The sequence below is a fragment of the Netta rufina genome (genome assembly GCF_964035555.1).
Source record: "Netta rufina genome assembly, chromosome: 24".
In the NCBI taxonomy this organism is placed as follows: domain Eukaryota; kingdom Metazoa; phylum Chordata; class Aves; order Anseriformes; family Anatidae; genus Netta; species Netta rufina.
This window is the reverse complement of record NC_140148.1, coordinates 5458263-5482655: the sequence shown is the minus strand read 5'-3', so window position 1 is coordinate 5482655 and position 24393 is coordinate 5458263. Positions and strand designations below refer to the sequence as shown.

The 24393-nt window shown below is 63.2% G+C and overlaps 1 protein-coding gene across 1 annotated transcript; it reads right to left on the bottom strand.

Annotated features, from left to right (window-relative positions):
- Nucleotides 1-1410: 1410 nt before the first annotated feature.
- Nucleotides 1411-20503, bottom strand: FMNL1 (formin like 1). Its single transcript, XM_084300936.1, has 26 exons — nucleotides 20159-20503; nucleotides 12302-12385; nucleotides 11896-11979; nucleotides 11739-11812; nucleotides 11236-11319; nucleotides 10836-10976; nucleotides 9240-9348; nucleotides 8876-8952; nucleotides 8707-8800; nucleotides 8294-8368; nucleotides 7845-7955; nucleotides 7579-7728; nucleotides 7367-7468; nucleotides 7026-7245; nucleotides 6490-6813; nucleotides 6242-6363; nucleotides 5455-5657; nucleotides 5093-5327; nucleotides 4921-4989; nucleotides 4669-4749; nucleotides 4068-4197; nucleotides 3793-3956; nucleotides 3428-3529; nucleotides 3027-3125; nucleotides 2683-2806; nucleotides 1411-1631 (listed from the first exon to the last, which is right to left on the bottom strand). The coding sequence occupies exons 1-26, from the start codon at nucleotides 20327-20329 to the stop codon at nucleotides 1528-1530; spliced, it is 3333 nt and encodes a 1110-aa protein (XP_084157062.1). The 5' UTR covers nucleotides 20330-20503; the 3' UTR covers nucleotides 1411-1527.
- Nucleotides 20504-24393: the final 3890 nt, after the last annotated feature.

Genomic DNA, 24393 nt, shown 5'->3' with positions numbered 1-24393 from the left:
GCTCAGCACCGGCCCACACGCAGAGCTCGCCCCCACTCACAGACACGGGCTTTATCCATAGAGTTGGTTTATTACCAGTTCTGCTTTGGATTAAACAGGCCCTCAGTATATAAAAATAATGTATACAAATTAGCAGTTAATGTTTTACATTTCTGGCTTAAAGGCATTTATAAGTTACACATTCATTTCCCTTCCCTCCCTTTGAGCTTGGCGCGATACTGAGCCGGTGGCGCTTAGCATCGTAATTACAGCAGGAAGCAGTCACTGCTCTGGCTTGTAACGAGGACTGACCCTGGTCTAAAAGCTGGGGCAAGCGAGAATGTACACGGCAACCACGAGTCCTCGCAGCAGGGCAAGTAGGGGGCGTTGGTGACAAAGTCAATGCATTAACAGGTTAACTGCAGCAGTGCACGGCTCTGACTGATCAGCAGCAGGGTGGGGAGGAATAAAGGCCAGTGCTTCAGTCGCTATTTGTAGGCTGATGCAGCTCTCTGGCTACATCCAAGCCCACCCCTTTTCTGTCCTCCTTTTCCTGCACGAGTTCAGCTGTGACCCTGCACTGTTTGGGGATATCGCGGTATTTGCTGCAAGGGCTGGAGGCTGCCTAGCACCTGCTGCGGGTTGCATCGTGCAACTGCTGGCGAACGGGAGCAGCCTCGTGGTCCCCGCGGGCCGATGGGCACCGGTGTCTGAGAGGCTGCAGCCCCAAGAGCAGAGGTGGGTGCTGGGGAGGCAGGAGGGCAAGGCCAGGTACCACCACGTAGCGATTCGGGGATGGTGAATCCTTGATCCTGCTGATTGTCATAGACCAGCACTGCTCACCCCAGCCTTAGGCTCCTGGTGAGACCCTGTGGAACCCATGGGTGTCCCAGCCCCTGCTCCCATAGCACAGAGATTTTTTTTTTTTAAGGAAGACATAGAAAATCACTGTAAAATAGCACCCCTGCCAGCTCCTGGGGTACATGAAGTGCCCAGGGTGGGATCTTTGCAGCAGGCTCTTGCTGGAGAGGAGGCAAAGCCTGTGCCCGCCCCGCTCTGCAGCAGAGGAGAGCACGGCCTCCAAGGGCTCTGCACCGACGGGAGATGTGGGAGAAGCACCAGGAGCACTGTGGCCCCGGCTGCCAACCCTCTGCCCCTCCTGCAGTGGGAGATCGAAGGCACCAGCAAGCTGAGGAGAGGGGCGCACCGGTGTGCAGGGCTGCCCCGGACAGCAGGAGGGCAACGCAGCAGCCCTGGGCAAGGGGCAGGGCAGCCCCTTTCCCTATCAGGACAAGGTGGGGGGCTTCCTGTGCTCCCCCCATCCCTGCCGGCTCAGAGGAGAGGAGCTCAGTGTTATCGCTAAGCAATTGCTGGGGGAGCCCTGCGTCAGACCCATGGGCACGCAGGGCAGGGGCAGCAGGGTGGGCTGGCACACGAAGCAGCTTGAGCAGCGAGGAGTGGGCACCGTCCCCCCACCGTGGGTCGGCCCAGGCTGGCGGGCTGACGCCCTGCAGTCCCATCTGCATGTGCAGGACAGGCCTGCCCTGCTCACAGCGAGATGTCCGGCGTCGCCTGCAGGCTCTGCCCCACAGCCCGTTTCTTGGCACTGCCGCGGCCCTTGTCTGCGCGCCGGTAGGGGTTGTTCCGCAGATCTGAAAGGGGAGAAGGCACCGGCTCAGCAAGCCACCAGCCTGCCCGCCCCAGCAAAGCCTGCACCTGCAGGCAGGACCCTTCCCTCGTCCCCACCACCGCCCAGGGTCAGCCCGTCCATGGGGATGCTTGGGAGGAGCCTGACCAGCAGCACAGAGGCAGGAAGGAGGCAGCTGGGAAAAACTAGCCCGTGGGACCCGATCCTGCAGCAATTCCAGTGCCCAGCCTTGTGCCACGGCGCTGGGGCTGATGCTGGGGCGGCCCTGGGGGTGGCTTTCAGCAGAGAGCTGGGCCCAGCCGATCGGCCATAGAGCCAGAATGGTGCTGGGCAGAGAAATGCAGGAGGAGAGCCGCAGCCCGGCAGCCCCCCTGTGCCCCTCTGCCCACCCAGGCTGTGCCCGTGCCCCCAGCCCGGCTGCCCCCCATTACCTACAGGCAGCCGCTACAGGGGACTCTCCTCGTTGAAGCTCGCATCGCAGAAGAGCCGGGACGAGCGCTTGCCCGTCCGGGCCGTGAAAGGAACAGTTTTCAGAGCTGAGCAAAGTGATCCAGAGAGACAGCGGAGAGGAGGAGAAGGGAGGAAGAAGCAGAAGAGGAGGAAGAGCTATGAGACAGGGCAGAGAGCGTTCGGCGGCTTTGCTGTGCAGACAGGGAGGTGCTGCAGGTGGCTCTGGGCTCCCCAGCAGGGCTCGGTGGCTCCCTGGCTCCGAGCTGTGACAGCTCTCAGGGCCCCCGCCAGGGAGGCTCTCCCAGCTGCACCCACTTGGCTGCAGCGCTGTCTGTGCCGAAGCCCCATGCGTCAAAACCCCGTGCAGGGGCAGCAGAGCTGGGAGCCCAGCCCTGAATGTCCAACTCCCAGCGACCCAGCAGCTGCCCGGCCCTCACTGTCTCTGGATCTCTCCCAGCACTGTGCTCCCTCCCGGCCATCGCAGGGCTGTGTGACAAGCCGTGGCACCCACCCAACGGACCTGCACCCCATGGGGACTCTGTTCTGGCACGGCCTGGCCAGGGACTCTGAGCGCCAAGCACCAGGGGAGACACCCTGCCCCTCACCTGAAATAATATCCTCGATGGCACCGTCTTTTCCTTCATAAATGAGCGGCTCCTTCACCATTTGCTTCTTCTTCAGCTCAGCGATCATATCCATCTGCTGCCGCCTGGCTTTCTGCATGGGTGACTGTGGTGGAGACAGAGTGGGGTGAATGGCACATCCCATCTGGAAAAGCTCCTTTGCCCTTTCCCAAATTCAGCCCGGACAGAGGGCACAGTGATACCGAGCCAGGCTGCTGCCTCCTGGCCTCATCCAGGAGAAGCCGCAGGGCAGCAGGGTGGGATTTGCTGGGGAAGGGATGCTCAAGAGCCTGCACCAGCACAGGGAAGTGTCCCACATCAGGTACCTTCGTGTCGAGCTGGTCCTCGCTGCCGTTGGGGCTGGATTCTGCCTCTTTGGCCGCAGCCTCTTGTTTCTTCCACAGCTCGATGTCCTGCTCTGCTTTCTTGGGAGAGGTGCAGGGAAGGCACGCTGAGCTGTGGGGTTCTGCTGTGGTGCTGCAGGAACGCCCCCCCCCGCTTTCTGCTCCTCGGCAATCCCAAGGGGGCTCTGGCAGCCCCTGCCTCACCCCAACCCAGTGCCTGCACCGGCCCCAAAGGGCAGCTCTGTGTGCCAGGGTCTCTCTGTCCCACAGGTCCCCAGCCTTGTGTGTGGCTGTGGCCAGTTACCCCAAAGTGGGGTCAGACTCCCCCCTAAAAACCAAGTCCCCTCCCAGCCCCCAGAAACAGGGCACCCCCGGCCCCCTACCTTGTAGGCTCTGATGAAGCGCATGAACATGGGGAAGAAGGTCGTGGGGGGACTGTTTTTGGGGTTCTCCCCGAAGTACTCCACGGCTGACTCGTATGCCTCCTGCGGGCAGAGACACCCCAATATGGGGGGCTGGGGCCTGGCAGCAGAGCCCAGCCACCCACTGTCCCCCACCCACCCTCTGTCACCTCGGTGCCCCCATCCACATCCCCCATGGCTCTGGCAGTCCTGCTGGAGCCACATCCCACCCAGAGCCTCTCCCATGGGGCACAGGCATCAGACATCAGATATCATCCCAGGGTGACCCCATGCAGCAATGGGGACCCAGTCCTGCCCCGCCACCCTGCGCTGCCCTCAGCACCCACCTTGGCAGTTTTGCTGTCAGCCTGCAGCTTCTCCATCACCTCCGAGTTGGCCTTGAGGAACTCCTTGAGCACGGGGCTGTCATCCTGCCGCATGAACTCCTTGCGGGTGAGCTCCATGCCCTGCTGCAGGCTCCGCACGTCCTGCAACACGCTGTCCAGGGACACTGCAGAAACGGTGATCAGTGACCAGTGCCAGGGTCAGGGCAGGCTCTGAGAGTCCCCACGTGGGGGCTGCAGCCTGCTGTGGTCCCCAGCCCAGTGCCCACGGGTGCTACCTGAGCCAGCCTTGTCGAGGAAATGCAGCTCGGTGTGGAAGCCAGTGAGCTCGGGGTACTTCTCCGTGATCACCCGCACCAGGTAATGCAGCAGTGTCTGCTTCCTGTCCGTCGACTTCATCTCCAGCAGCTGGGAGAGAGCAGTGTCAGCCCCATCCCGCATCCCACTGCCCCACCAACCCCTGCTCAGGGCAGCCCTCTGTCCCCGTGACTGGTGCCTGCACCCTTCCATTCCCATGGCTTCCCCCATTGCTGCAGCTGAACTCTCTCTGTCCCCTCAGGTACTCCCAGCACTCACCCACGGCCACAGCTGGTTCCTGCACCCGTCCATCCCTGTGCCTGTTTCCCACGTCCCTCTGTGCCCAGGGCTGCTCCCTGCGTTCCTCCATCTCCATGCTTGGTCCCTGTAACCCTCTGCCCCACGGCCAGCCCCCATGTCTCTCCATCCCTACAGCTGCTTCCCACGTCCCTCTGTCCCTATACCCGGTCCCTGTAACGCCCTGTCCCCTCGGCTTGTCCCCGTGCAGTGACAGTGCCTGTGTGCACTACGTCCTTCCCTACAGCACAAGGGACCTGCAGGGCAGCCCCGCACCAAACCTACCGCATCGAGGCTCTGCAGCCGAAAGCCGTAGGCAGCCCCGCGCTTGCTGCTGTTCATGTAGTTCCCGAAGGCCAGCACGATCTGAGGAGGTGCAAGGGCTCAGGTAGGGCCAGGGGCTGAGCCCAGCAGCGGGGGCACGTCCGCACCCCATGCCCCCACGCAGTCAGGATGCATGGGGCAGGTCAGCACTGCCAACGTGCACCCGGCCTGGCCAGACATCCCCCCATGGGGCCACGGCCTCGCACCCCTCACCTCGAGGATGTTGCGCAGTTTGCTGGAGGACTTGAGGGACATGGAGGCGGCGATGATGGCATTGAGTTGCTGAGAACAGCAGGGGAAGTGTGTGAGCCCCGCCGCAGGAGGCTGCCCACCCAGTGCCGCCCACAGCCATGCTGTGTCCCCCCACCCGTGCCCCCACACCCACCGGCATGAGCAGCTGGGCCGTGTCGTTGAAGTTGCCCAGGAAGATCATGACGTTCATGCGCTCGGCCAGGCGCGGGATCTTGCTGAACCTGATCATGAACTGGTCCTCGTCCGAGAGCTCCTCCGGAGGCTGCTGCTCCCGCTCGAACTTCCCGATCAGCGTCCGCTCGTACTCGGTGGGCAGGAAGCGCAGCAGCAGCTCCAGGAAATCGAGGCTCAAGGCTTGCTGGTCGTACCTGCAGGAGCAGCGGGTGGTGGGACGCCCCCAGCACAGGCAGACCCTGCAGCGGGTCCCTCAGCCCCCTGCCGCCTCCCTCCCGGTGCCCTGGCTCGTCCTTGTCCCACTGAGGAGGGGACACTCACGTCTCGATGGCTGTGCAGATGTCCTGGATGCTGCGGCCACCCTTGCGGAGGGTGATGGCCAGGTTCTTGGCCCTGTTGGACTCCATGAGGGTGACCTTGCTGGGGGCCTTCTGCGTGGCCTTCACCTTGAGGGCGCTGATGTCCAGGGCAGGGCCCTGGGCCTTGGTCTTGAACTGCTCCTCGAAGTCACTCATGTCCAGCTCCTGCGGGGGGACAGGGCTGAGGGCACAGCTGGGAGCTGCTGCAGGACGGCTGGGATGAGGATGGGGCCGGAGGGTTGGGACAGGACAAGGGGGAGAGGGGCGAGAGGATGAAGATGGAGGGAGGAGGAGAGGACAAGTTGGGGGCTGAGGATGGGGAAGGGGATGAAGACAAGGCAGGGACAGGGCAAGGAGGGGCTAATGAGGGGACAAGGTGTGGGGAGAGGGAGGGAGGGAGGCAGAGAATGAAGATGGGGAAGAAGACACGGCTGGAACAGGAGAGGCTGAGGGTGGAGCAAGGGGACAGGGATGGGGTGAGAGGAGGAGGGCAGGGCTCCGCGTCCCACAGACCCCGTATTGTCGCTCTGCACGGCGCTGGCCTCCAGCTCCTCCAGGGCTGCAGCCACGTGAGCCAGCGACACCACAGATGGGTGCAGCGTGGGCAGGGGTGCCAAGCCAGCACGGGTGCAATGCGGGTGGGGGTGCAACGAAGGCCGGGGTAACGTCAGCACCGGTGCGGCATGGGCGCAGGCACCGGCCCCACCGAGCCCCCTGTACTCACCCCCCAGGTGCCTGCATGGCCTCACCTGCAGCACCTTCTCATCGTTGAGCTCTGTGAAGACGGTGCCGTCGATCTGGCTCGGCTTCAGCGCCACCCAGTTGAAGACGGGCATGCGGAACTTGGTCTGGATCGGCTTCTTCACCTTCACTGCGGGGTGAGAGGCAGGCAGCGTCACCGGCGGGGGCCCAAACCCACCCCAGTATGCCTCTGGCGCTCGAGACACCCCAAGGACGTCCCCGCTGTCCCCGGACCCCATCCCCTGGCCACACTCACCTGAACCACCGGCAGCAGGGGGCCCGGCGGGGGACTCCCCGCCAAGCGGTGGGGGCGGTGGGGGGGGTGGCACAGGGCCCTCCAGCCCCCCAGGGAGCGGTGGGGGAGGTGGGGGCACTGCAGCACCTGGGAGCGGAGGGGCTGGGGGGGGCGCGGCACCCGTGGGCAGGGGGGGCGGGGGGGGCACGGGGGGCTCAGGCTCAGCCCCAGGCAGGGGTGGAGGGGGGGGCGGTGGGGGAGGTGGTGGGGGGGCAGCAGGTTCAGGGGGAGGAGGTGGGGATGGAGCCGGAGCCGGAGCTGGAGCCGGAGCTGGAGCAGGAGCATCTGCAAACGGAAATGAGAAGTGGGTGAGTTGATGCAGCAGCAGGACACGGTGCCGCTGCCAGGACCACTCTGCCACCGAGCGACTCCACGTCCCTGGGCACATCCCTGCGCCCCCTGCCTCGGTTTCCCTGGCTGTGCTCAGAGAACATACTGCCACCCCTCCCCGGCGCCAGCTGTCCCCAGCAGGAAGCGGACCCCCGCACCCACGGTACCTGTGCTGGCGGCGGTGGCCTCTGTGGTAACCACGGGGGCTGCTGCGGTCTCTATGACGACGGGGACAATTTCGATGGCGACGTCTCCATCGGGCCCACGCAGGATCTGCACTAACCCCTTCTCCTCCAGCTCCGCCAGCCGCCGCTCCAGTGCCAGCCGGTAGCACTCCTGGGGCTGTGGGGCTGGCGGGCTGGGTGGCCGCGGCGGGCTGAGCTGCTCCTGCGGCGTGACAAACCCCGGTGTGTCACTGGTGTCCCCCAGCACCCCCTGACCGAGGTTCCCCACGCATCCGCTTCCCCCCCTCAGCCCCGGCAGCATCGCAGCACCCGTCGGTGCTCACCCGCAGCGCCTCCAGCTCCCGCCGCGCCTGGCTCAGCTGCTTCTCCAGCTCCGCTATCTTGGCCATGGAGTCGTTCTCCGCATCCTGCAGCTTCTCCGTCAGCTGTGGGGACGAGGCACCGGCGCTCAGCCGCAGCCGCCGTGGCCCAGCCCTGCCTCCCGCCCCACTTGGGGCTTGCGTCAGCAGCCCCTGCCCACGCGCCCACGTCCCACCTGGCTGACGTGCTCCTGCAGCTCCTCCATGTGCTCCAGCACAGCCGTCTTGGTCTCCGAGTCCTCCAGCATGGCCCCCACGTCAAAAACGTTGTCCAGGTAGGCTTGGATCTGCACCTGCAGCTTGTCGCTCTCGGTGAGCCGCAGGTTCTGCCACGGGACAACCGGCGGCACCGTCACGGGTGGTGGCAGCCACAGTGCCCACCCACCACCGAGACGGGAGCCGCGGCCGCAGCGGGGGCTCGGGGCGGCGCAGGACCACCCACCTCCAGGTACTGGTCAAGCCCCAGGTGGGTGAACTCGTACTGCAGGAAGACACGGAAGTTCATGTTCTCCACCGAGTGCACCACGATGTTGATGAACTGCATGCAGGCGACCTGCGGGGACAGGAGCAGGCTCAGCACGGCGGTTCAGCAGCCCTGGGGACGCAAGTCCCTGGGGACAGCACGGAGGTTTCACGGCCCTGTGGACACGGGGATCTGGGAAACAGCCAGCTGCTCAGCAGCCCTTGGGACACAACGCCCTGGGGAGGGACCAGCAGCTTTTGGGGGCACGGCATTTTGGGGACTTGGCAGCCCTTGGGACATAGCCAAGGACAGGCCTGGGGGGACCACAGGAGCTGCCACCAGGGCAGGAGGCTGTGGGTCCCCAGGTGTCTCCAGCCCAGCGTGGGGCAGGGGGCACAGCGGGGGCCCCAGCCTCCCCCACCGCTCACCATGAAGTCGATGTTGCTGTCCTCATTTCGGAAATACTCCATCAGCTTCTCAAAGCGGTTCTTCTCGCCACAGACCTGGGGTGGGAGCAGGGGCTGAGGGCTGGGAGGGGCACGGCCAAGGTGGGCACCCGTGGGGATGGCAGGGCAGGAGGCACCCACTGCCGATGCCATCCCAGCCCTGCCGGGTGCAGGACATCCCTGCTGAGACGTCCCCGTGCCATCCCAGCCCTGGGGACATGTGCTGGCATGGGGACATCAAGCCCAACAACTGGAGCAACCCCAGATAAGTTATGTGACAGGCATTTTTAGGATCAAGGGTGTCTCAGTGGAGCAGGACTCTGCTGCACAAAGAGAAACTGAGGCACGTGCACAGGGGTCAGCATGGGGACCGTGTGTCCCTCCCAGAGACTCACCTCCTTGAAGTTGTCAAAGGCAGCAAGGATAATGTCATGGCCACCTCGGACCAGGCAGACGGCAGCCAGCAGCTCCAGCACGAGCGCCTTGGTCCTGCGGAGGCACAGGCCATGAGGGGTCGTGGCCGTGGCGCAGCTGAGGGGACAAGTGAGAGGGGACAGCCCCTACCTGGCGTTCTTGTTGTTGAGGCTCAGGGTGATCTCGTTGACACAGGCTGGGTGGTTCATCACCAGGCTGAAGCCAGACTGAGGGAAAAAGGAGCATTAATGGGGTCGCTCATACCCCTGCCCTCCCCAGGGATGCCCAGGGACCTAGTGCTATGGCCCATGCCATGTTCCTGCTGAGCAGGTGGCTGAGCAAGGACATCTGAGAGCAAAGTCTGGGTGTCCCCAAGCCATCAGAGCTGGGGGGCAGCAGATGTGTGCTCCTCACCATACCCCAAAGCCAGACTCTGACCCTGATGGGGGCAGCGCAGGGACTGGAGGCTTTTGGGGGTCTCCCAGGGATCCCGGAGGATGCTGCCTGCTCCCACCTGGTAGTTCATGATGGCACGGAGACACATGATGCAGACGTGGACGTCGTCCTTCTGGCTGACAATGCGGGAATTCCTCAGCGCCTTCCTGCTGTGCGAGGGGTTGAGCCTGCACGGGCAAGAGGGCAGCTGAGCAGGGGGCTCGGGGGCAGCCGCGGGGCGCAGCGCAAGCAGGGGGTGGGCAGCGTGAGGGCGGGGGGGGGACAGGCGGTGGCCTCGGTGGCCCTGGGCTCACCAGCCAGCAGCAGGAAAACCGGGGCACCCAGCAAGCTGCATTCCCATGGGAGGGAGCCCCGATGTCCAGCCTGGTGGTCATCCCCATCTGTAAGCCCAAGGGACGCCAGGCGTGGGGGGTGGCCGCGGTGGGGCTGGGGTGGCAGGGGGGGGCCGCGTGCCCCTCGCGCATGGGCGGTCTCGGAGGCTCACCGGGGCGAATAGGAGCTGCCAGGTGACCTGGGGCAACTGTCCCCATCGCTGCCCGGGGCGCTGCAGGGGACGCTGGGGTGGACGTGGTGGAGGAGGGTGTGGATGTGCTGGTTCGAGAGGCAGCAGCTGGAGGCGCGTTAGAGCCTGCAGGACAGGAGGGAGAAACGGGGCTCCCGCGCGGCCCGCGGGACGGCCGGGGTGTGGAGCCAGGGGCTGGGGGAACGTGGGCAGGGGGCAAGCAGGGCGGCTGCTGCCGCTTGCAGGGGCTGGTGCTGAGCACCGGGCGGTGCTGAGCCCTCCTAAGCCTGCGACCAGGCTGGGGCTGGGATCCCGCGGGTGCCACATCCGAGCCATCGCTCCCGACCTGTCCCTGGGGCACGGGGGACGCCGGCTCCTCTGGAGGTGCTGGCAGGGAACGAGGGGCCCCGCGGTCCCAAGGGAGCCCCCAGCCACGCTACGGCAGCCGTCTCCCTTCCCAGGGTGGACACAGCCGGGTGTCCCCTCGGACCGCCCTGCCCGTCGGGGACGACCACAGGGGCCATCCCCACGCTGGGGCCAGCAGCGAGTCAGCGGGGGCTGCATGGCCCCTCCGGGGCATCTCCACCACGCCGGCACCCCAGCCCCGTCACCTACCGTAAGCACATCCCCCGGCAGCGTGCAAGAGAAGAGCGGGGTTAGAAGAGGGCTGCAGGGTTAGCAAGCGAGAGCCGCCGGCTGCTGGGACCGGCTCAGAGGGCGCAGGCCCGGTCATCTTCAAACCCTCGCTGCTTTTAAACCCTCGCCGGCAGCAGCCCCTATGTCTGATGCAGCAGCAGGGTGGGGATTTGCTCCCAAAAATCTCAAGCAGCTCTGATTTGTGCTCATTTCCCTGATCCTCCCACCCCAGTTTTGGCCAGGGCATCCCACAGCAGAGAGCTGCAGGGACTGCAGAGCTGGGCGGTGGGAACTGCCCCAACCTTGCTCTTTACCCTGGCTTCCAGCACTGCTGAGAGCACACGCGGCTTTGTCTCCCCCTTGGTCCCCAGAACAGCACCAGGGACCCATATCTAGGACCAGGCTTGCATCTCCCTGCCGAGCCCCTCTCTGAGCCGGCACAGCACGGCATGGCACGGCGGGGCCGGGGTGCAGCGAGGCGGAGAGCGGGGAGCGGCGCCGGGGTCCGCGTGTTACCTAACGGTGAGGTGCCGCACTTTGGAGACGCCCTGCGTGGGGGACGAGGAGTTGCTTTTGCTCAGATCCTCCAGCGACCGCTCCAGGGGCTTGCCCTTGTCGGAGCCCGGGCTGCCGTTCTCGGTGCTCTCCATGTCGTACCTGGTGGGGTCGGGGAGAGGTGAGCAAGCAGCACCCCCGATGCCAGCAGGCACGTGGGGACCTCTGCGGTCCCCGGGGCTGGGGACAAATGGGGCGCTGGTTTCCCCCAGACACGGAGCTCTGCAGCTCTGGACCCCCCCAGCTCCCCCAGCCCCTCTGAGCTTGGGGGGAGGCTGATCCCAGCCCAGCGACCGGAGAGCCAGGGTAGGGTCTCAGGGGAAAAGGGGCACCCGGGATGCCAGTGGCAGCGGGGACGTACGCGACGGAGCACTGGGCGAAGGCGAGGTACTCCAGCAGCACGTCCAGCCCTTTGTTCTCCTCGTTGAGAAACTCCTGGACCCAGCTGGGGAGCACAGGGGTTAGTGGGTTCCACAAGCCCTCCTCTTTCTCCCCTCTTCCCCTCCAGCCCAGAGGTCCCCAGTAAGGTGGGGACACACGGGGGACACGGCACCGCTGTGTGGTGCCACCTCTCTGAGGGACGCGGGTGCCACACTGACCCCAGGCCCTGACACCCAGAGGGGACAGCCCCTGGGGTCTGCTGCCACTGCAGGGGTTCAGGTCCTGCAGCACCCAGGGCACAGCTGGCCGCCGCCTCGGCCCCTCCACCCTCCCATCAAAGCCACCCCAGGGATGAAGCCACCAGCCTCCACCCCCTGCCTCCACACCCCGCTGTCACCCCCACAGCCAGCAGCCACCGGCACACGAGTCTCTGTCCCAGCAGCAGCCGGATGACACCAAGGACCCCCTGCTCACCCTCCTTACCCGATGTAGTTGGTCCTTAAGGAAATCTCCAGCTCCCGGAGCACCTGTGTCGACTCCTGCACTCGTCGCTTGAACTGCGGGGACAGGGAGAGCCGTTGGCACCGGGCCTGGGCCCGAGGGACAAGGGTGGACCCATGGGGTGCAAGGAAGCCCTCACCTTCCTGCTCACGCCGCCCGTGTCCAAGTAGCTCTTCAGCTTCTGGATGTAGGCAGACGGTGGGTTTTTCACCTGGAAGCGCTCCTACAAGCCACAGAGAGAGGCTGAAGCCACCTGCCTGTGGCATGGGGAAACACCACCCTGCTCTGCACCTTGTCCCTGCTCCACACACTGCCTGGGCACACTGCAGCCACCCGCACCCCGTGCTGCAGATGGTCGCACTTCAATGTTTAATCAGGCTAATAAGCTGCTGTCTCGCTAATGGAGATGGATGCCAGCACCCAGATCCGCTGCTTCAGCCACATGTGCTGGGCTGATCTGAGGCCAGCGGCCACCAGCCCTGAGTAGCATTTGGGGACAGGGCCAGCAGTGAGGCCAGCAAGGCGTCACTGCACTTGGACCTCACCTGGTCGCAGACGAGCTCCCATTTCTTCTCGTTGTCATACTGGCTGAGCAGCTGCATCTTGTCGGGGGGCAGGTTCATGGAGTTCTGCGGGGAGACAGGGGTCAGGGGTGTCCCCAAAACCCCTCTGTGGGCTGGGGTACCCCCCATTCACGCGGCACCCGGTGTCCCTGCTCACCAATGGGACCACAGGGACATTGCTTTCCCCAGGAACTATCACACCACCACCCGGCATCAAGGACCCGTCAGCAATGTCCCTGTCTGGAGGTGTCTGGGGTCTCCATGGCAGAGGGCTCTGGGTGTTAGTGGGGGGCAGGGCAGGACATGGGGTGCTGGAGGGAAAAACGGAGCCACGCACCCATGTCACCAGCACACCGTGCTCCCAGCCTCAGCCAGCCCAGGTGCCATCCCCAGCTGAGCCTTTTGGTCACTGCTCAGCCACCCCACACGGGGACAGGGGCTGGAGACACAGCCGAGTCCCCACGGTGTGATGGTGACGGATGGCTCCAAGCCGTCCCTGTGGGCACGCAACGAGCCCAGGTGGTGAAATCAGTGCTTCTTTGGAGACCCGACCTGGGGGCAGGGTGTTGCGTGTCACCCCCCTCCTTTCGTGCCAGCATTACACAACCTGGCCGCCACCTCCCCACCCCACATCGGCCTCTCCGCAGCCGCCGCCAGCCCCTGGGGCCGCCTGAGCAGGACGTGACGTGGTTTCCGCTCCCCGAGCAGCACGAGGCAGCCACTGAAACTGCTCCTCGCTGAGGCTGGGGGCTCCGGGGCACCCTGGGCTCAGCTCCTGCCTGCAGGGTGCTGCAGTGCACGGGGTGGGTCCCGGAGGGACACCACGGGTGGACCTGCAGAGCCTCGGACATGCCGCCTGCTGTGCCAGGTGCGTTGCACGCACGCCTCAGCCGTTCAGGGAGCTCAGCTTGGGTCATGGATGATTTAATTTCCCAAAAGACCGATTTCTTGGCGATCCAGCCCTAAGGAAAGCAGGAGCTGAGGCTGCTACTCACACGGAGAGCCTGCAGCCTGGCCACATGGAGCCATGTGGAGACAGTGCACAGCCCCAGCCCTGCTCCGAGTCACCTTAACCTCCAGTTTTGGCTTCCCCGGCACAGGGATGCGGGGTGCAGGCACCACTGGGGACTGCCCTGGGACACCCACGTCCCTGGGGAAAAGGCATCCTGTGGGGTTTGGGGCGGGATCAGAGCTGAGCAGGGAGGGACGCGGGTAGCCACGGAGGAGCCCGTCAAGAGGAAAGGTGCCAACATGCCGGGCAGGAGCGGAAACCTCAGCACCCACCTCCACCAAGTACCCGCCAGGCTGCTTTTGCAATCAGCCAAAACAGGGCGATACGGGTGGAAAGGAGCCCGCACGGAGGCTGAAGCCATGGTCCCCAAGCTGCCTGGGGCCCCACACCACCACGCCGAGCCGGTATTCGGCTGGCTCTGGCCGGGCTGCCTGGAGCCTGGCTGCTTCCTCCCAGCTGCCCGCAGCAGGCAGCTCGCACAGCAGCACGCAGGACAAAGGCGATGAGGCTAAAATTAGGCTGCGAGGCCAGAAATAGCCTCGCTGCGAGGCTGCATCAGAGTGGCCGGACAGGTCCTGAGGCAGCCGAGGTGGTGGCAGAGCCAGGAAACCCAGAGTTGTTGCTGCAATAACACTTCCTGGGCTACTGCACGCAGGATCCACCACGGGCAACTGGCACAGCCTGGTGCCATCCCCGGTGCCACTTCTGCTGGGGGAAGCCCTGTCCTCGCGGTCCCCATCCCTCCATGGGGATGGATAAAACCCTCCAGAAGGGTCAGACCGATGCCTGGTGGCTCTCCCAGCCCCAAGAGAGTGCCAGGTGGGACCACGCACCCAAGCAGCCTTCACAAAACACACTTTGGCCATCAGTGCCATCTGCAGAAAAGGGACGGTGGCACCTGCTGCACAGCCCAAACCTCTCCCACAGGGACCCCCAGCCCGTGGAGCAACAATGAGCTTTGTGCTGGGTTATCCCAAAGGCTGTGCACGTCACAGGGACTCAAATTATCACGTGTAGGACCCTGAAAACCCAGGAACAAGCATCACTGGTGGGACAGGGCCTCCCACGGGCCGAGGATGCTGACAGAGCGCGGGGTGCCAGCGATGCCCCCACGGAGGTGGCTGTGCTGTGACAGTTGAGTCCATCTATCCCCGATGAGGCTGGCACGACCCCGTCCTTGCAGGCAGGGCCGGGCCCGGTGGCAGGATGTGGCATCGTTTGGGTTTGAAACTGGGTGGTGGCTGCCTTCCCCCGCGGGGCACGTGGTGCAGGCGGAGGAAGTGGCCTCCCACCCCGGGCGCCCCGCTGTGGTCCGTGGCGTCAGTCGGGAGCACAAAGAAACCGGTTCTCGCTTCCTGCTGGGGGCCCTGGTGCCACCGGGGATGTGGGGCAGGGTGGCCTCACAGGCGGTAAACAAAGGACTTGGTCCTTCCCCTCCTCCTCAGGGGACTGGGATGGCAGGAACGAGATGGAGAGGAAAAGGGGACTTACCCCAGCAATCACAACCCACCTCCAAGGCCAGCACCCTCATCACACCCAGGACCTGGCGTCGAGCCCGTCCCCGTCCTGCCGTGCCATGGGCTGCGTCAGGACCAGACTGCACAGCCTGCGAGGGCGGGCGCAGACACCAAGCAGCATCACGGCCCGCCACGCTCCTGTCAGCCCAAACAGATGGCACCAAGGGTCTCCCACACAGCCCACCGGGACGGGAGGTCCCCAGCGCCTGCGGTGACATCTCAGTGACGCCCTGGGACGGGAGGTGGCTGGCCGGGACCCTGAGCTCAGGCAAAGCCAGCACGGGGAGGGCTTGCTGGAGGTTGTGCCGGGATTTACCCTGCACCTAAAACCAGACGGGGGGAGGTGAGGCAGCACCTACATCATTTCCCGCTACGAAAAGGCCTTTTCTTGTTGCACCAACCGCAACACTGAGGCTGCGCAGAGGGCTCCTGCCTGGCAGAGTTATTCTGAGTGTCAGGCACCCCGAATTTTCATTCCACACACAAGCAGGGGCTGCGCACACCGCGAGTGGCCTCCGAGCAGGCGGAGATGAGCAGGGCCAGTCTCTGCACCCAGCCAGACAGAAAATTAAAAGCATCCGCCACGGAAGCGTTTGCTCTGCAAAACACACGCGGCAGCGCCGTCATCACTGGTTGGCTGCTCGATGGGCTCGAGTGAAAACCAGACCGAAACGAGACGGCCGTTGCTTAGGGATCGTGGCCGAGCTGCTCAAGCATCTTCTGCGGTTTCTTGGCCTGCGCAGGGCCGGGAGGGAGCCACACGCAGCAGCTGGGAGCGGTGGCACTGGGGTGGGAGAAAGCAGGGAGGAGAGGGGCAGCGTGCGGGGCCGCGGTGCTCCACTGCGCTTGGCAGGGAGCTCCTGTGGAGATTTGGGTGAGTGCACATGGATGCAGGACCACGTAACGGACGAGAAGCTCTGGTCCCAGTGTAAAGCCTCAAATGCCAGCCAGCACGTGGAACAGGGCAGCCCAGCCCGAGCATCCCACGGCCTGGGAGAGGCTGGGGACACCCTGCTGGGAGCTGGGGGAGCCCCATGGCTGAATCTGTCGTGTGTGGTTCCTCACAGTACACAGGGGGAAGGTGGCAGCCGCTGGCGCGAAGCAGCAGCCCCTGTCTGCCACAAGAAAGGAGCTGGAGCGGACCCAAGGTGGCGGCTTGGAGGCTTTCACCGACCGCTTGGCCGCAGAAAGACTGACGGCACCGGGTGGCTGGGCTGGCAGCCCATGGGACACGCCGGCCCCGGGCTGCACCGTCCCTGGTGGCTACGGGGCGCGATGCTCCTGCCTGGCGTTCCCGTGCTGTCCCCTTCAGCAAGCGTCACCAGAGCCATCCCCGCTGCAGGGAGCACATCTCTCCTTCCTACCCTCTACCCTTCCTACCCTGGCACGGAGGGAGGCCACAGCCTCTCCCTGTGGCTCAGCGCCAGGCACCCAGCAGGACGGGGACTGCCCGGGCTCTCCCCGAGCCCAGCACGCCGCAATCAGGGCTGGGCAACGCTCCCGGGACCGGCTCACCCTGTAAGGGAGTCCCCGGAGCCAGCCGTGGCGGCGTCCCAAACCCACCACGTGCCAGAGGGAAAAGCTGGCAGGGGGAGCGGGCAGGACCCCTCCGGAGGCCGGAGCCCACCCCGGGGGAGGCGAGGAGTTGCTAAGGGACAGGCGCCTGCTAGCGCACGGCTGTGGCCAAGGCCTCCCCACCGCCTGCTGCTCCCGGCTCTATTTTAAGAACAAGCAGAAGCTGCTCTCAGCGCACGGTGGGGAAATGAGACTGAGCAGCCACGCTCGCCTCGCCGCCGAGCGTTTGCCCGTCCTGCGATGGCGGGGTGGGGGGATCCCCACATTGGGGACACCCTCCCAGCTCAGCCAGGGCCTGATCCAGCCACACGCAGCAACCTCGGCGCAGGGGCTGCCTGCCTTCCCATCTCCGTGTGGCACAGGCACATGTCCTGCAGGGACACCGGGGACACCAGGGACACCAGCAGAGCTGCAGAGGGTTCCCCGCTCCTCGCAGGAGCCCATCACAGAGCCGGCTGTGCCTCCTCGCATCCCGCCGAGCTGTGCCAGCCCCGTACGCCGTGTGGGGACGGGTCCAGCACAAAGCCGGGCATCGTTCTTCTGTCCTGCCTGTGATTCCCCCAGCTCGCGGTGTGGCCGCAGCCAGGGCTCGCTGGTGACCGGCCTCACCGCTGCGCTCTGGCCAGCAGCACATCTGCAAACATCTGCAGCGGTGCCGGCTGCCAGCTCACCCGGACAACTGCAAACACAAAGCTGCGCCTCGTGGCCACCCGGGGCCCTGCGGCACACAAGGAGCTTTCACCAACGTGAAGTTTTGAGGTCTCCCAGTTTTAATCCCTGTCCCGCAGCCTGCCCCGCTTTCGCAGAGCACTTGCTGCTTTTAAGTGACACCAAGGACCTAAGCAAGGGCTCGGGGGGAATTTTCCACCCGGCTCCTCAAAGGCTCAGAGTTTTTAGGTCTCTGCCCTTTCAGCTGCAGCTGATCTCTCTTCCAGGTCCCGAGAGAGGCCAAAGCAAAGCTCTCGCCGCCCCGTGGACCAGCAGAGCGAGGAGTTGCCATGGTTTAGCAGCAAAACCTCACAGCAGGGCCACCACGGTCCTGTCTGCTGAGTGCCACCACCCCAGAGCCCTCCCAGCTGTCTGCGGATGCTTGGGCAGCCCAGCTGCTGCTCACCTCCACCACGCCCTTGGTGCACGGTTTCATTTTGCCATTCCTGAACCTTTTCTTTTCCTCCTTTGTAACAAGAGGTAACCAGGCTGCCCTGAGCAGAAGCACATCCCCAGCCCAGCAGCCAGAGGCCGTCTCCTTCCTCTGCTTCTCCCCACATCCCCAAACTCCAGAGCCGCACCAGCACGTCCCAGGTCACTTGGCACAGGGACAGCCCTGCTGTCCCTCTGCCAAAGCGGCATCTGCCATGGTGCCCTAGCTGGGAATAAGCCAGAATGCCTGGAATAAAACCAGATTCCCCATATCTGAGCACACAGTGAGGTTTGTTCCTCACCTCCCCACCAGCAGTTTGAACCCCCAGGGCTCTGCTACTGACCCGACAATCCCTCGGGCTGCCTTTCAGCCTGGATTTTTCCCATTATTTCTGCCAGTTTAGGATGTCTGGCCAGGAATTGGTTTGCACTGACATGGCCTCGTGGCACTGGGGTGCAGCAACCCTCCTGTGGTATCACTGTACCAAGACCATGTGCTGGACCCAAACCACGTCCCAGCAATAGAACAGGAAGGTTTCCAGCCCACCAGCTCACACCCCAGTGCTAAACTCATGCCCTTTGCAGGTGAGAAATGAATCCATGAACACTGCGGGTCCCTAGAGATGATTAAAAATACAATTAGGGTGGCTGGAGGCAGAGCAGCCCTCCATCCCCCCGTAGTGGGGATCCTGCTGCTCCCCCCACCAACGCTGCCATGAGTAGGGATGGTGAAAGGAGGGGGAAGGGAGCCCATGAAAGGAGGAAGAGAGATTGGGACATCCAATTTCACAAGACAGCCAGTTCCCGTGTCGCCAAAACCAGCACACTTGTCCCAGTAGCTCCCTGCCAGGGCTTTTCCTTGGGATCAAGGAGGCTGGGGTCACAGGGAGAGTTTGAATCACCACTTGGCCCTTTTTGATCACTTTTCAGTTTAGGATTTAGACCCCTCCGGAGCACACCTAGGCCTCATCTCACCAGCGGAAAGTGACACTTCCTGAGGCCTCACAATCGCAGCCACAGCACCCCAAAATCCCCAGCTGCCAGCCCCCTTCTGCAACCATGGCATGTGTGCACCCCAGAGCCATTACAGGCACAATCTCAACCTCGTACTGCCATCCGCACCCAAAGCACCACACCAGGAGTCACACAGCCACCCCCGGGGGACAGCAAAGCCCCATCCCGGGGCTCTCGGCAGCACCACGCAGCCCCGGCATTGCAGAGCCCTTTGCAACGACACCCCTGCAGTCCCAGCGAGCCGAAGCAGATGCTCTCCACGGCAGAGAAGTCACAGCCTGTGGCTGCAGGCAAAGCAGGCACTTCAGCTGTGCTGCCTGTCCCCAATAATCCTCCCGTAATCGCAACGCGACGGGAAAGCTTGTAAATCATCCTGGGCTGGGGCCGGGCGGGCCGGGGCGGCGGGTCCTGCCTGCTGCGGGGCCGCAGGAGCTGCGGAGCGACTCGGGTCACGGCACCGGCACTGCTCCCGACCTCGTTGTGTAACGGCAGCCGCAGGAGCCGGGAGCCTTTGTCCACAGCTGGAGCCCCTGCCCAGGCTCAGGTTAGCGTGGGCTCTTATTTTGTGCAGGGGATGAGGGGATTAAAGCAGCAAGCATTTCCCTGCTCCCAGTGGGCTCCCAGTCTGCCCCGGAGCTTTTCTGGGGAGCGTGGGGACACAGGACGGCGACCTTCAGAGCGTGCCCCAGCTCCGTGGTGCACAGGGCGGCTGTGGAAAGGGCAGCCGAGCTGCTCTCGCCTCCGCGCTCCGGGGCTGCGGGGGGAAAGGACACGTCGCTGAGCGCGGGGGAAGGCACATGTGTGGGGACTGCATCCAGCACAGCTGGACAGTGAAGGTCACGGCCATCCGCCACCTCCCAAGGACGGAGAGGAGCTTCCAGCAGCTCAGCACGGTGCTGCTGGTGACCAGCACTCAGCTCACCTCCTGCTCTGCCTACCTGAGCTTTTCCCAGAGCTGCACAGACACCCGTGAAGGGCTGGCGGGGAGCTCAGCCCCACGGCACAGGGAAAGCAAGCAGTTTGCCCAAGGCCACGCAGAGATGCTAGGGCAGAAGCGCCCCATCCTCACGCCAGGGCTCAGATGCGGAGAGCAGGAGGGAGGGAAGGGAGAGAGGGAGAGATCCCGGAAAGCAGCAGCCGCTGGGACGTGCGGGAGAGGAGCTCCAGGCGGACGGGAGGAGGTGAGCGAGGCAGGTTGACATTTGCAGCACCGGCTCGCTGCAGCGTGTGCGGCTGGCACTGCTCGCTGGCTACACGCCGCCAGCTCCGGGCCTGCTGCCGGCTCCTCAGCCCCATCCCAGGGGGTTTGGAGCTTCCTGGGGGGGGGGCCAGGAGCCCGAGCTCAGCCTCACCCAAGCCCTTTGGGACCACTGCCCCCCAGCAGAGCGCAGCCGGGGGCGAGCAGCCCCGAGCTCGGGCATCCCCGGGGCATTCCCCGGGAGCAACGGGAGGAGACGGCCCACGCCGCGGGGCCGGGAGAGGGAGGAAAAAAAAAAAGAAAAGAAATGATGCGATTCGATAAAATAAAGCCGGCAAAGCTCGGGCAGGATGGCTGCTTCTCCCGGCAGGGCCAGGACTCACCAGGACGCGGCTGAAGCGCTCCTCCAGCTCGGCGGCGGCGGGCATGGGCTGCCGGGCGGGCGGCGGCGGCCGCGGCGGGGTGGCGGCGGCGGCGGCGGCGGGGCCCGGGGCTCGGCTGTCGCGGTTCTCCCGGCCCGCAGCCCCCTCCATGCCCCCGGCCGCGTTGCCCATGGCGCTGCCGCCGGGGGTACCGGGGGTACCCGGGGTACCCGCGGTGCCGGGGGTGCCGGGGGTGCCGGAGCGGGCGCGCTGCAGCTGGGCTGGGCAGGAAGCGGAGCTGCAAGAGGGATGGGGCGGGTGGCTCGGTGTCGGGGTGTTTTTCCCCTTCTCTGTCTTTTCGCCGTTTGCAACTTCTCCTGGGCGTTATTGAGCCGCAAACGCCACCCCCCCGCCTCCACCCCCGCCCCGGCGGGCAGGGCTCCGCCGCGCCCCCGGTCCCGGCCGGCCCCGGTGCCCCAGAGGCGGCCCCGGGCTCGGCGCTGCATCCCCGGCACCTGCCGCCCCTCCGCCGGGCTCCAGGGTCCCAAAGCCCACGGCTGCGCGGGGCTGGGTTGCTTTTTTATTATTTTTTTTTTTAATGGTTTGGTTTGGTTTTCTTCTTCTTCTCAGGAGGGGAGGGAGGCGGGTGGGGCTGCGGAGGTTTGGGGGCCCTCCCCTCTTCCTCTTTTCCCCTCGGCTGCCAAGGGAGGGCGAGCTGAGGCTGAGCAAACTCAGTGCACCCCCCGGACTCTCTCGTCCCCACCCTGAGCATCACCAGCAACAGCGGATGGAGCCCTTGGCAGGGGGACACGGGCACGCCGCCGGGCCGGGGGATGGATGGCAGCAGTGCCTGCGGGTCGGGGACGAGCGTGTGGCACTGCCCAGGGCTCCATGCGGGGTCTGGGGCACCGTGGCTGGACCTGGGAGCTGCCTCCCTGGGAGCTGCCAGCAAGGACAGGGGGTCCTGGAGGGGACATGTGCCAAGCGAGGGTGGCTGCCCGTGGCAGACACCTCTGCTGACAGCGGTACCCATCGCCTTCGGTACAGGATCCCGGCCTCCTCAGAGCAGGAGAGGATGAGGCAGCTGTTCTCGCCCTGTTAGCATGCAGCTCCTGCCTCCTGACGGCCCTGGTGGAGCAAGGACCAATTCATCTCCTGGCTCCTGCTGCACTGGCATAAATAAGCACAGCTCCAAATCACTGCCATTACATGCGCATATCATTCCCCAGTGCCAGATAAGAGAGGTGGAGATAAAGATCTGATGAGGGCCATGCGAGGACAGAGCCAGATCCTGGGACCCCCAGCCTGTGCACATGTTGCTGAGGTCCAGAAGCCCTGCGCAGCCCTGCTCACCCGCCTGGGGCAGATGCTGGCACCACCGTGTCAGTCCGGCTCTCGCAGCACCTCCTGTTCTGCAAGGTGTGCTGCTCCTGGTCACCCGCCGCGGTGTCGGGGTAAGCCACTTGTCACTCCAGAGGCCTCGCGTGCTGGGGGAACGCGCCAGACCTGTTCTGCCAACCTCTGCAGCAAAAACAAGGCAAAGACCATTAACAGGCACCCTCATCACGCGGCCCCAAACCATTCCCACCCTCTGCAAACCTCAGCTCCCACATGGGGATGCACGACGTGTCCAGTGGGACCCTGGCAGGAGGCAGCTGCCACAGATTCCTGATCCGACCTTGTCGTGTTGCTGTGTCCCCCCCGCACTGAGTGCCGAGCTCTGTGCCTGGGGAGGCCTGAGAGGAGCCGCGGGCAGCTCATGGGCACAGAAATTGGGGTCACCCACATTATGGTATGTTCTGACTTTCCAGGGCTTGACTTTGCAGTTTAAATACCTTCATTTCATTAAATATTTCATTATTTAATTAAATATTTTGCATTTAATTCCCTAAGTTCCTTTTTTTTTTTTTTTTTTTTTTTTTTTTTTTTTTGGTAAGGGAAAGCGTTAAAGCGTTGCAACAAGCGTAGCTACAGCCAAACCACCCCCATGAGTCAGACACTGATGGAGCTGTGGGGACGGGAGAGGGGACTGGCCACCCTAACGCCTGCCCCAGGGCAGGGCTGTCACAGGGGTGTGCCTCGCTCTACCTGGTGACAGCTGTCCCCAGCTTGGATGTCATCTACCCCATCTCCCAGCAGTGTGGAGCAAGGTCCAGGAGGGCAGATGTCACCAGGACCATGTTCAGGGACCTTCTGGACCAAGGCTTTGAGGACAGGCTCTACTGAGGGACAGGGGCTCTGTGGGGGCGCTGGGTCTGTCAGCACCCAGTCGAGCATCCTGCCTGCATGCCAGGGGAAACCTGGGTGCTGTCAGAGCACACATGTTCAGGTGCCCCCTTTCACTCGGGGTGTTGTTTCACAGGCCATCTGAGGGGATCTCGGTCCTGCAGCACTGCCATCAGTGAGCATGGTGCAGAGCTTACATGGCAGCCCCTGTTTGGGGTGCCAGGGGGGGCTTGTGGAAAGTTGTGGGGAGCTGGGGGTCGGCCTCTTCTCACAGGTAACTAGTGATAGGGCTAGAGGGAACAGCCTCAAGATGTGCCGGGGAGGTTTAGGTTGGAAATTAGGAGAAATTTCTTCTCAGAAATAGTAGTCAGGCACTGGAACGGGTTCCCCAGGGACGTGATGCTATCACTGTGCATGGGCGTGTTTAAGGAAAGGTTGGACGTGGTGCTTAGGGACATGGTTATTGGGTGACATTGGTAGTAGGGTGATGGTTGGAGGGCTCTTCAAAGCTTAATGATTCTGTGATTCTAGCTTGGACATGGCTGCTCCGGCTGTGGAGCCAGAGACAACAGGAGGCCGAGTGGGGTGCGCTGCCCACCCCGACCCTCAGCCCCCCGCCCCGGCTCCAGCCGGCTCCCTCGGAGAAAGGCAGGCGCCTGCTGCCCCCGCTCGGCCCCTCATGCACAGTGCAGCTGCCACCCGGGCGGGCTGCCTAGGGAAATTGTGTGGAAAAGGCTGGGAAAATGTGTGGAAAAGGCTGGGAAATTGGGTGGAAAACTGACAGGTTCTGGACCAAGATGGCGGCGGGGCCGGGTGGCGGCACCACCTCGGCTCGAGCCCGCTGCCTCAGGCAGCCGCCATGGCGGCGCTCGGTGCCTGTAGCACCCTGGGCACCCATGGGGGCGAGGAGCACAGTGGTGGGGAGAGGCTGAGGAGGCCATGGCAGGACTGGGGGCTGCTGGAGCTGTCCCCCTGCGTGCTCCTTTGTAGGTGGGCACCAGGGTCTCTGTGGAGCTGATGCTCAGAGGCTGCTGGAAGGGTCAGGGCTCGCTCCTGACAGATCTTCCCTGTCGAAGGGAGGGACAGATCTCTTGTTTGACTTGAGCTTAACTTAATAAAGAATTTCAACAACACAATTTTCTCGTGTGTAATTTGTCTTAAGGATGAGGCCTGTTACAATAGTAAAACCGATCTGGAGAGCTGTGTGTCTAACATCTTGGAAAAAGATGGCAAGTTACAGCTGTGCTGTGCTGAGAGATGAGTGTGTTGTGATTCAGGTATTACTGATGTTCTTATCTTTTTCATAAACACCTCCTTTATTACTTACATTTTCCGTCTTCATTTAAGTGTCTTTGCATCTGTTGCTACCAAGCCCTCATGCTCCACATGTCTTCTCTCACCAGTCTTCTGGTGTTTTATTTGTGATGCATGAAGGCTTTTATCTGACAATCCAAATTACTTGGTAGCTGTTCACTTCCTGGTGTAATAGTCCTTTAAAAAAAGCATTCTAGAAATGACACATTCAAATAATCTTCTTCAATACTTGCCTGATGCTAATTTTTTGCATTCAGGTTGACTTTAGGCTCAGGTTTGTTTTCTTGATTGATTTCAATTCACAGAAAAATACATAAGCAGGAAATCATACTCCTATTCTCTTTTGTTCCCCCACCTCCCCCAAATTTGCAGGAGGGAGGGATTCCACAGAGAAATTTCTCTTGATGTTTTTCTTGATGTATTTCTTGATGTTAGTGCTACCCAGGGAATATTTGCTTGTCCAAATAATCACGCCTAGATTCTGCAGCCCAAAATAAACATGAGATATTTGTGATAACTTGTCACAGAAGGATCCAGATCCAGAACTCTGAGGGTATTCAGACAGCTAACTGTACCTCACATACCTCTGGGGAGCAGGACACAAGAGTATTTGTGATACAGAACAGAACCATTTCTCGAGGTTCTCCAGCTGCATCGCTTTTCCTTTCTACCTTACTAGAAGATATCTAATACTTTGTGTAGGTACACAAATCTGT

Excerpts from the sequence above, each read along its gene's own strand:
- FMNL1 (XM_084300936.1), bottom strand. The coding sequence starts at position 20,329 with ATGGGCAACGCGGCCGGGGGCATGGAGGGGGCTGCGGGCCGGGAGAAC. Across the intron at positions 12,386-20,158 it reads AGCGCTTCAGCCGCGTCCTG|AACTCCATGAACCTGCCCCC; the intron begins GTGAGTCCTGGC and ends GTCTCCCCGCAG. Across the intron at positions 11,813-11,895 it reads CGGGCGGCGTGAGCAGGAAG|TTCAAGCGACGAGTGCAGGA; the intron begins GTGAGGGCTTCC and ends CTGTCCCCGCAG.